At 33.7% G+C, this 12,387-nt stretch overlaps 1 protein-coding gene across 5 annotated transcripts in view; it reads left to right on the plus strand.

Annotated features, from left to right (window-relative positions):
• The window catches only part of LOC115218494 (rap guanine nucleotide exchange factor 1), a 211,035-nt gene that overhangs the window by 144,883 nt on the left and 53,765 nt on the right, over positions 1-12,387 (plus strand). For all 5 annotated transcript variants that reach the window (XM_029788364.2, XM_029788356.2, XM_029788349.2 and 2 more), the window contains 2 exons: positions 1,127-1,274; positions 3,630-3,724. In XM_029788364.2, coding sequence (XP_029644224.1) covers positions 1,127-1,274; positions 3,630-3,724 — 243 coding nt within the window. The remainder of the gene's footprint in view (positions 1-1,126; positions 1,275-3,629; positions 3,725-12,387) is intronic.

Consider the following 12,387-nt stretch of genomic DNA (forward strand, 5'->3'; position numbering starts at 1 on the left):
TCTTTTATTATTGATGTGTATAGCTTGACAGTTGTCAGACATAGCTAAGCAAATTTCTTGTCAAAAGCATTTCCATTTTTTTCAAAGATGACAGGGTATGACGTGAGGAAAATTTTGCTGCTATTTCTAGCAGATTGAACAAGCAAGTAGTGCTCCTCTCCTCATTAGCTTGTTTAGTGTACAAGATTAAGAAGCTTCAAGAACTGCGCTTTATGATGTGGTTAAAAGAATTTTTTTTTCTGGTAAAAAGAGCAGCTTTTATAATGCACATATCAGATGTGTGGTGCTTTAAAGTACTGCACTATTTACAACAGTGACAGAGGCTTTACAGCCACAAAGGAGAAATATATTAAGTAAGAGTTGTGAGACATGCAAAATGAATTTAGAAAGTTAAGATTCATGGAAAGATATTGTATTGCAGATATTTCTTGTATCTGTATAGGAAAATATGTTACATTAAATTAGAAATATTGTGTTATTTTAATTGCTCTTATTTACATATTTTGAATGGTAAAAATTTTTTCAGTGGTATTTATAGAAATCATTGCTTAAATTTTGTTTTAATCTTTTGATGCAATTCACTATAATCACCAAATTTGTAGAGTAAACAGTTAGAAGAGTTTTACATTAGTTTGTAGTTAATATTTGCTTCAGTTATCTGTGAATTAGATTTTATATAAAATATTTATAGTGAATACCATAGTTAAGCTGGTTTACAGCAAAATAAAATTGTCTACTGATAAGTATATGGTTCTTGGAAAGAGTCAGGAATTGATAAAAACAATGTTTTATGAGTGCAGCAAATTTTGTAATTGAATATAGCTCTAAAGAATTATGGGGAAAATATAGCAGTAATGACAAGAACAAGGTCAAGACAGGACTGGCATACTTAAAGGTTTATCATTGAGTAAAGACCTGCTTCTATTTCATTTTGTTATTTTTGCTAAGTTCTTTGTTAATTGCTACACTCTGGAACTATTATATTTGTATCTTAACTTGAGTTGTTGTTTACAGATGTTGTCATTATTCTATTTGATCATTGGCATTTACATATACAGTGTTATGATAATGTTGTTAAACTGTTATTGTTCCTTTCCTGCTAAGTGTCCCATGTTCTGTCTTGCAGTAGTATGATGCTATCCCGTCACAATCAAGTGTGCCAATGTTTAGCACACTTGATTCGTTGGGCTGACAAGATTCTGCTGTATGGTAATGACCAACTTAACAAAGATAATGCTCATGAAGTTATTAAGGCACTGGCAGATGGAATGAAAGTAAGTGGTGTTATTTCTCAAGAATATTGTCTTTATCTTGTTTAGTTTGCATGGGAATTTTACTCTAAATTCTAAGTGTTACATCTTAATCTGAGAACATTCATGTAATATATGTACAAACATTTAATGACATGGGAAGCCTAACTTGTACAATAGTGATGATAAAATTATTGGTGTCCCTATTAAGATGTAATGTGCTTGAGAGAAGCCTGCACTGGTACATGTATGTGATGTGATGGAGGATACATTTGTAGTGCTCAGCACTACATGTGCTGAGCACTTGCAGTGGATAGAACCTGTGGAAGAGAGGACCTAGGAAGACATGGGATGAAATGGTGAAAGACTGACCTCAAGAAGCTGAATCATGAATAAGTAGATAAAAAATTATGATGATTAGCAAAATGCAGTACTGGAGAAGATCAGCCCACCTGTACATGTATAGCAATTGGTAATTAAAATAATAATGATGATTGTGATAGAAGTTGAGAAGTATAATGTATATTTAAGTCTTTCACCATTTAAGTTTCCATCTACTTTGTTACCCTCTATTCTGTCACCCTCTATCCTATTCATTGCATCATACCACTAGTGTTCGATGTGTCTGTATTCAATCCCTCTGATATCACCCATTACCATTTTCACTTTGCACTTCCATCTCTATGCTTCTGAAACAAGGGATGATAGTAAATCCATTAATATTCAGTACATCCTACTGTCACCTTCTACCATCTTCTCTCTCTCCCCCATGTAGCTCTTAGTTGAGATATACCTATCTCATTTACCAGCAGTTTTTCTATCCATTACTCATTCTCTTGCCATGATACATCTTTATTGCTCTCCCATCATGTTGCTCATGCTGTATTATATTCCATCTCTTTACTAACAACCAACATGTAGCTATCACTGTCTCTCTTCCATTACTCCTTCTTTTAACATTTTGTTACTCTGTTTTTCCCATCACACTCATACTCTCCCTTTTATTCTCATAGTCATCATTCCTCCTTTTATTAACATTCTCTGTTAGGTTTGCCTTGAAAGGACAAAGACTACATAGAGTAGCGATGACATTTTAGTCTTGTCAAGAGCATGATAATCTCTCTAATGCTGGTGCCACCATAATATTCACCCAGTGCACACTGTATAGTGGTTGGTGTTATGAATGGCATCCAGCTATAAAAATCATGCCAAAAATGGAATGCTCAAGTGAGATTTGATATACCAACTCATCTAGAAGAGCAGTAACTCCAAATAAGAACCCAGTGTGTAATGTCCCATATAACCCATATCAGCATAGAAAGGGGATGTAAAAATAAATTATGACAAAAATCTATGCTCTTCTAGTATTGCTTAAAACAACACTTTTAAGATTTGTATTCCCCCTTCTCAAAAAACAGCTAAAAACCCACCATTCTTATACTAATTGTTACCACTGATTCTCAACACCTATTTGCCTATGGATCAATTTTATTCCACTGGACCTACATAATCATTCGATGTATATAAAAAAATCCTACTGTATTTTTATAATTAAATATTATTAGGAACTGCATAGAAAAATTAAAATAGTTTGTGCATTGTAGAAGTATAAACAGTTTATTGTGCATAATTTTAACAACAAAATTTCATATGGAACTCCCCCTGGGCCATATGGACCCTTGTTAAGAACCACTGCCTTAAACAATCACTTCTCTCTCTTAACTGTTTCCTTGTATTCTACCATTAGATTTTTTTCTTATACTATATATCTTGAATGGCACTGCTAAAGTTAATTATTCTGTGACCTTTCACTAAAATCAGATGTTATCTAATGCTTTTCTCATTGCTTGTGTTATGGTCTAAAAGAGTTTATTATAAGTATCAACTGGTGGACTTGCACAGCTATGACTACAACTTTGACTTGAAATTTAAATAAAATAGTAAATGGATCTTATGAATTTCCCACAAGTATTAAAAGAAGAAATCTATAAATATGTACTTGCATTCAAGTCTGCCATTGATTCAGCAAAATCTTTCATAGAGTTTGCCACAGTATGTTTTTTAATACATAAGGGACAAATAGCTGTAGCACTTAAATTACAACCATTTTGTTAAATATAAAAATATAGGTTAAAAAATTAAGGAATTAAAACATTAATATAAAAAAAAGCAGTATAAGAACAAAAATGAAATCTATAAAATACATTACTTTCCCCTAATGTATTGTGGTTTTATCCAGCCTAAATAGTGTGAAAAAAAAAGAGGAAATTGTAAATTTAAAAAAAAGTGAAATTTTATCTCCATGCATTTTTTTTTTAATATTAAAACATTGTGATATTTCGTCTTTAGTGTTTTCATACAATAACATTTTTATTATAGGAACTTGCTCAAGCTTCAATTGATAAATTAGAAAATCGGAAAAATGGTATTCCAAGATCTCCTGGTCCAATCAATGCACCATTTCATCAGGAAAGGTTCGTCAAATCACTTATCTTTTCTAATCACTTTGCCCCCTCCAAAGAAACCTTTTTTTGATAAATGGTCATTTGACTCACTGTTGTAAATCTTTAAAGTATAACAAAATTTAGAGATACTATAGCAGTTCATGACCTTATTTTTATATATTTCATATCACGATAGTTTTGCACAGACAAACCTGCATGCACTTTTTACATCAGTAAATTCGTTCTTAATTATCTATTTTCTCACAGTATTAGGAATATGTTATGTTATGTAAAATGAAAATGCATTCTTTCTAGTTCATAAAAAGATAAAATTGATACAAAACAAAAAATATAAATGCATTCTCAAATTCATTTTAAAATCTGTAAATAAAATGTAAAGAGGTAATTTTAACTTTATTATTATCTGAACTCAGTTTTTATTCTATCCTTTTAATTATATTTTGTAAAGCTTTATTGTAAACATAAGAACATACATGCTTTCAATTTTAACATTGAAGTAACTACTCAGCTTTTTTTTTATTTTATATTGAAAATATTTTTAATTAAATGATGATCACAATTATAATTTTTATTGCTAGCTTTCTTCAATTTCTTGCTATGATTTTCTTTTACAAAACTGCTTTATACTTTGAAGCTAAAGTGACCAATTTCCTTCTGTTTCTTTTACTATTTCTGCAATAGAACCTGCTCTTGAGGACATGCTAGTTACACTGAATCTCCACATAAACATATCTCTTACACCTACCTGTCTGCTGCTTGCTACACAGTGTACACCCTTCTTTATTATATCAAACTATATATTTATCATATCGAACTATATATTGAGCCATTCTAAGAGTCACTGCTCTGTAGAACTGTTCTCTTTTTCTCGTAACCATGCAAAACACCCTTTGAAATTCTATATTAAATGTAGCATAGACTGCAATGATTTTGGATTAGAATCAAATGTATTAGTGAAGTTAACGTGAAACTTTAAAGGCTGGGGTTTAATATGTTTTAGTAACAGGTGGGAGGGAAGATGGTTTTATAGTGCTTCAATATTCGCTGTGAAGCGCTGCAGAAAAAGTTTAATGAAGTGCTTAGATAAAGAACAGAATGTAGCAAAAATTTGAATTATTATTGGAATGATATTACATGGACACTAGGCTTTTCAGTAATTAATGACACCGTAAAAAATTCCTGAAGGAAGCCTTTTGTTTGAAATGCATATAGTTAAATGCAAACTGCCATACTGAAGATGACGAGTTTAAACAAATTTGTAGTAATTATAACCATCAAGGGAAAGTCAGTGCTAATGAAAATTATTGTCAATACAAGGGACAGAACTCTCGAAATTTCAATTGACCAGAAGTTAATGAGATATGCAGTGGCAAGTGAGTCTAATCTTTGGTAGCTAGGGTGGTGTGTTTCAGTTTTATTAGAGCTCTTTAGCAAAGCATAGTTTTCTCACAGCTGCCAAGTACTCAGAAAGACTAATAGATATGGTTTGTTTCTTTGTTTTTTGCTAGGGCTTTGTTTTTGTGCATTTGTGTGTGTGTTTGTAGTAGATGACTGGTTTAGATGGAAACTAGTTTTGATCTTTCTGGGATTAATTCAACTTTTGATCTTTAATGAAATAAATAATAGTGAAATACTAGAATTGAATCAGTTGGTTGTAACTTTGCCCCATATAAATGTTTCCTTGAGCTTAGTTAAAAGATTAGAATAATTATTATTATTATTGGTGTTGTGTGTTCAGTGCATGGGTGTCAAGAATTCACATTTCCAATCAACTTTGTCATTCACTTTTATAGAATAGATAAATTAGTACCAGACACTAATGTAAGCATTCAATCAATTACAATCCCTCACAAGTTTAACTGTGTACATAATGAAATAATAGTAATTATTATTATTGTTTTTGAAGAATAATAGTGGTAAAAATTTAAGTTCAGAATTTCTGGTCTTATTTTTAAGCAATAATACTTATTCCATAAAAAAGAACATGCAAATATACAAAAAATATAAAAATGTATTATTGTTCAGGTATATATTATTGTTAATAGGTTTATATTGTTTTTAAATCATTAGAATTATTTTAGATTTAGGTTTACCATGATCCTATAACTATTCACTGATTTGATTTTAAATTATTTGTCAATATTATCCAAATCTATCTTGTTTACATTTCTATGAAAGCCCTATTTAACTTTTATCAACATATACAAATTTTCTTCTGTTGTTCATAAACATATGAAATATTTTCAGTCACTTCGTTTATTAATGTAATTTTTTATGTAGTTTATCACACATTTTTTTCTATTTGGCATATTTCGAAATATATTTAATTATGTATACATGTTTAATGTATGCTTGAGTATGAGAGTGGATGTGCATAATTGTAGGCATGGCTGTGTAGTTAAGAAGTTACTTTACAACCATATGATTTGGGGTTCAGTCCAACTGTATGACATTTCAAGTATGTCTTCTATAGTAGTACCTTGTGAGTGAAATTTGGTTGACTGAAGCTGTATAGAAGTGTGTATATGTGTTAATTTACTTGACAATTCTCCCAGTTCTAAACCAAAAATATGGAGTTTGGTCCAAACTTCATTCCTCAGACACAAGTCTCCTATCACATCTTCCTCCTGAAATGCAAATCTCTCATCATCTACCACTAATCTAACTGGTGTCCAAGCTATATCTTGTATCTTAATTTTTCTCTGGTCAGTGGTTTTTACAATTATGTAAAATTCTGTATCACCACCACACATCTTTTTACATTGAATCTCTGTAACAAAATTTCCAAAGTCTTATTCCTCTAAGTTAGACACATTCTAGCACTCTCCAAGCCCCTCCAGAAACTATCATTTATTTAACTCCCTCACTTACCCTATTGATGATACCTATCTCACCTTACTCCTCTTAATCATCATCCTATGTCACTTCAATGTACACAATTCCCTCTAGCTTTGCACTCCTCATTTAGTGATGCAACTAACACAGAGACCAGATCATTTCACATTCTGACCTGTCTGCACTTGCTGTATTCATGTATACCTATATCCATGATAAACACTTTGACATATCTGATAACTACCTAACCAACTTGTAGGTTTGGTTAAGAAGCTACCTTCACTATCACATTGTTCTGGATTCAATCCCACTGTGTGGAAGACTGTTTGTGTGTTTAAATATTTGTATGTATACATATATATAGATATTTGTGGGTATCTTGATGATATCTGTGAAGCATATAAACTATGAGAACACTATAAAAAAAAGGTACTCTTTGAACAAAGTCTCTTAGGATATTTGTTGTGTACCAAGCTAGAGACACTTTCTTGCCACTGTTGCCTTCAAAATTTCAATGAATCGAGGCCCATTTGAAACCTGTAAACCAATGATGCTATTGTTCCAATTAATGCTATTAGAAAAGTAAATTGAGACAAAACACCTCATACATTCCTTGTTCATAACAGTTGCACAGACCCAGTCATTATAACCACTCTGGTATTTCAAGTTAGCTAATTAGTTGGAGCAGATAAACCAGATGGTTTATCTGTTGCATTAGAGGCAAAAAACATTGCCTATAAAACCAGGTGGAAATCACACTCACCACCACTATCAGAGAGGCTGTTATTTACATCTGCAATGTCTGCAGAAAAGCAAAGTATTTTTTCATGCAACACAACACAGTCTGTAAATTCTCTCTCTCTCTCTCAAGAGTATCATGAAATGTCTAGGTGGAGGCCCAAACTTCCGAGTTCTTTTACAGGGCTTAGAAAAACTGAAGGGCTACTGCAATAAGTGTGTGAATCTGAGTGGGGGAGTATGTTGAATAAAATCATAATTGACTTGTCTTCCTGTATTTTCTTTTACCTAAAGCCAGGAATTTTTCAACACCCCTTCATATATATCATCATCATCATCATCATCATCGTTTAACGTCCGCTTTCCATGCTAGCACGGGTTGGACGGTTCGACTGGGGTCTGGGAAGCCAAGAGGCTGCACCAGGATCAGTCTGATCTGGCAGTGTTTCTACAGCTGGATGCCCTTCCTAACGCCAACCACTCCGTGAGTGTATATATGTATTTAATATTTTCTAAAAGGTGCAGGAGTGGCTGTGTGGTAAGTAGCTTGCTTACCAACCACATGGTTTCAGGTTCAGTCCCACTGAGTGACACCTTGGGCAAGTGTCTTCTACTATAACCTTGGGCCGACCAAAGCCTTGTGAGTGGATTTGGTAGACAGAAACTGAAAGAAACCCGTCGTATATATGTATCATCATCATCATCATCGTTTAGCGTCCGTTTTCCCTGCTAGCATGGGTTGGACGGTTCTACTGGGGTCTGTGAAGCCCAAAGGCTTCATCAGGCCCAGTCAAATCTGGCAGTGTTTCTATGGCTGGATGCCCTTCCTAATGCCAACCACTCCGTGAGTGTAGTGGGTGCTTTTTATGTGCCACCCGCACAGGTTGGGTGCTTTTTATGTGCCACCCGCACAGGTGCCAGACAGAGCTGGCAAACGGCCACGAACGGAAGGTGCTTTTTACGTGCCACCGGCACGAGGCCAGTCGGGGCGGCGCTGGCAACGGTCGCGAAACGGAAGGTTCTCTTACATGCCACCGGCACTGGTAACACATCTGCAATTTCCATTGATCGATTTCGATTCTGATCCTCACTTGCATATATATATATATGTTTGTGTGTCTGTGTTTGTCTCCCAACATCACTTGACAATCGATGCTGGTGTGTTTATGTCCCCGTAACTTAGGCTTACAAAGAATAAGTCCTGGGTTCAATTTGCTCGATTAAAGGCAGTGCTCCAGCATGGCTGCAGTCAAATGACTGAAACGAGTAAAAGTAAAACTACATAAAGACTAGGCTTCCTACTTAAGGCTAGACAATATTTCAACCATTGTCACTTGCTGACCCTCTATAAAAGCTCAAGTAAGACTCACACTGGGGTATTGGTCACCTGTCTCAGAACAGTACTGCTGCTACTACTCACACAAACATCCAAGATGCTTCTTAAGAGATGAGTAAATACTCACTCACCATAACACTACAATCTACTCGTGCATGTACTATTTCCACTCTTTACCTCTTCAGCCACTACTTCAACAGACTTTCACCATCTATTGCTAACCATAATTCCTCCTTACATGATTCATCTTTATTGTTATTTCATCATGCTGCTCAAACTTTTTTTGTATCCCATCTTCTTACCAAGAGCCACTGTTATCACTGTCACTCTTCCATTACTCTCCCTCTCTACTATCCTATCACTCCTTCCTCTTCATCACACTCATACTTTCTCCACTTTCGCCATCTTGGTCATTGCTTTCATGTATCTCAGATACATTTGGCTTGAAAAAATGGAGATGATATGAAGAAAGTGAGGGCACTTTTGTCTTATAGAATGCTACTACTCCACTGTTGGTGTCATGATAAAAATGTAAGACACTCTGTAAAGTGGTTGATGTCAGAAATAGCATTCAGCTATAGAAACTATGCTAAAATGGCACATATGAGCAAGACATGGCCCACTGATCCATCTAGAAGAGTATATCCAAATAAGTGACTTTAATGACCTCTCCAGCCCATGAGAGTATGAGTAATGGATGTAAAATGATGATGAAAATGATGTATGTATGTATGGTATTGTTTGATATATATATATATATATATATATATATATTGTACTTATGCATACATATCTGTGTGCAAGTGTATGTGTGTGTATAAATCTGCATCTATGTGTGTGTTTGTATACACATTAATGTTATCACACACATCAGGCCAGTGATTAGATATTTTTGGCAGCTGACTTGGCCATAGTCTGATGTACACATCTACTGTATCCCGTACCAATGATTACAAATAACTTTCTTATTGAATGTTGAAGATTTTTTTTTACACAGTTAAATATCAGGATTTAAATTTCCTACCTGAAAAACTTTGCTACATGCAACCCAATAATATGCTTAGAATTTTTGAAAATGCATATCCAGAAACAGAAATATACATTCAAAAAAATATGTTATTTTTAACAATGACAGTAAAATAAAGTCAACAGTCAAGAGCCATGTGCATTCATGAAGATATGTGTAACATTAAGCTGTGCTGTCACAACCAAACTTGGTTTGTGATACAATAACAGTACATATAAAGCAATTCAATGTTATGACATGTACAGCATGAATGTAGATATGACCATTTGGTTAAGGAGTTTGCTTCACAATCTTGTATTTCCCTGTTTGATCCCTTTATATGGCACTTTCAGTAAGTATATTAAAGTGTTATGAGTGAAATTTGGGTACTGGTAACTGTGCAGAAGCTCACCAGATACTTCAGTAAATGGATGACAGAATCAGTAGGACCTTAGACTAGATATGTTGTGTTAATTGATTCTGTATCAGTTACATCTCTTTGTGGGGACTAGATGAAAGAAAGAAGAGGTGTTAATCAAACTGGATCAACATACCAGTTATACAACCTCAACCTTTCCTAACAAAAATTACTAGTAGAGCATTATTTTAGTTTTGAATCACAATCTGTATTGACTAGTTCTACTTGAATCACAATCTGATTTGACTAGTTCTACTTATTCAAAAATATTTCAGATTTGAAAATTGTTGATTCTATTTTAAAGATATTTAGAAGTTTACTAAAAGAGATCTGTCTAATATTTTGAGCAGGCGTAGCTGTGTGGTAAGAAGTTTGCTTCAGCCCTCATTGTGTGGCACTTTGGGCAAGTGTCTTCTACTATAGCCTCGGGCCTACAAAAGCCTTGTGAGTGAATTTGGTAGATGGAAACTGAAAGAAGCCCATCATATATATATAGGTGTATGTATTTGTGTCCCCCTGCCACCACTTGACAACCAGTGCTGGTGTGTTTACTTCCCTGTAATTTAATGGTTCAGCAAAAGAGGCTGATAGTATCAGGCTTTTAAAAATGCCTATATCAGACATTGTTTTGTTCCAAATTGTATAATATGTAGACGTAAAATACACAGCAACCTTTTAAACTGTACCTGTTATTGGCTGATAGACCAAACTTGTTGCCCAATTTATCACCACCACCTGGTTCATGTGTGCCTTTAGTAATGCCAACTGTTACAAACTCTTGGATCAGGTCTCTCTCAGAGGATTGATAAATCAGTGTCTTGATTCACTGGCTCACACAGTAGCAATATACAAGAACCTCCCTTGTACAAGTCTTGGATGTTCTGCTAAAAGTCATGGACACTGTCCCTTCTTGTAGGCCATAAAATATCTAAATTAGTCCTAATTAAGCTGACCTTGTGATAAGGCATTGTAGCTGTAACCATCTAGTATTCTTTTCTTTTTCAGACCTAGTGTATCCTTCTCCTCCCCCCCCCCCACTTTTTTTTTTTTTTTCTAAGAGAAGAGTTTGTTTTGAGGGAGACCTAGATGCTATCCCTATATTAGCTCATTACAGCTTGAATATATGGTATTATTTTCCCTCAACTCTATTCCTCAATTCTAAAGGTTCTTTTTTTTTTTTTCGTGATAGATTCAATTCAGACCCATTTGATTGTATCATACATTTATTGGTATTGATTGTAGACATGTAGACACTTTTGAATCCTTATAATTTCATTTCTCAAAGAATATTGAAATTTAAAAGTGTAACATAACTGTTGATAGTCTCATTCTGACTACTAATGTTTTGTCAGTGTCCCACTATGTAATGTGGATTAATGATGGATCAGCTATTTTTAACTTAGTAATGTTTATTACAGCAATTGTACTTGCAAATTACACATTAGTCTTTATCAAATTATAAATGAAAGAAACATATCAAAGGTGAAAAGTGAGCAGACTATGTAAATTGGTTGATTGTTTCAAATCAGGGATTTACCTTGAACTAACTAACTAACACTGTTCTAGCTATGTTTAAAGATCTTGTATTATGTGGTATTGAAACTAAATATTAGGTTCACAAAATCATTATTTTATCTTCTCCACTTATGACTAATTATTATAATCCCTTAATGTAACTTTTCTACATGAGATAATTTTTTAATTCTGAAAATCTAGTTGTGAATATTATCATAAATTACAGGATGTAACTTATTTGGATTTTGTTTTTTCTGTAATTAATGTAGTAGAGATGGTGCTGTAAGTAGACAGTTGGAGTAGCTGCTTTAAAATATCTAATCTGATATTTCATAATTGAAAATCCTGCCTGAATCATTAAATACCAGTAATACATTGAGAAGAAATTAATTCCACTATATTATCTTTCAAAAAAAATTAACCTATTGCCCCCTGAAAAATGTTAACATGCAGTTAACTTATACCCTTGTCCTTGCTAAAAAATGGAACTGAAGATTTGTGGAAGGCACTATGATGCAACATTTAAGATCTTCATTGACTGAATCCATGTTTTGATTCCAATTCTTTTTTAGAGCCACTTTCTAATGCTTTGAAGAAAGACATCAAATATCACCATTCAAATATTGGATTGATTTAATTGATTACATTTGTCTCTCAAAACTTTGTAAGAATTCTTCATTATTGTTGTTGTGAACTGAATCTCTGACCTTATTTTAATTCCTGGTCAGTTGGAATTCCTCCACTTCACAAACATCCACATTGACTCTCCTTCTAAGATGTAATAACCTGTGTAAAAGACAAAAAAACCCCTCTTCTTTATTACT

This window comes from Octopus sinensis, linkage group LG1, assembly GCF_006345805.1.
Source record: "Octopus sinensis linkage group LG1, ASM634580v1, whole genome shotgun sequence".
In the NCBI taxonomy this organism is placed as follows: Eukaryota; Metazoa; Mollusca; class Cephalopoda; order Octopoda; family Octopodidae; genus Octopus; species Octopus sinensis.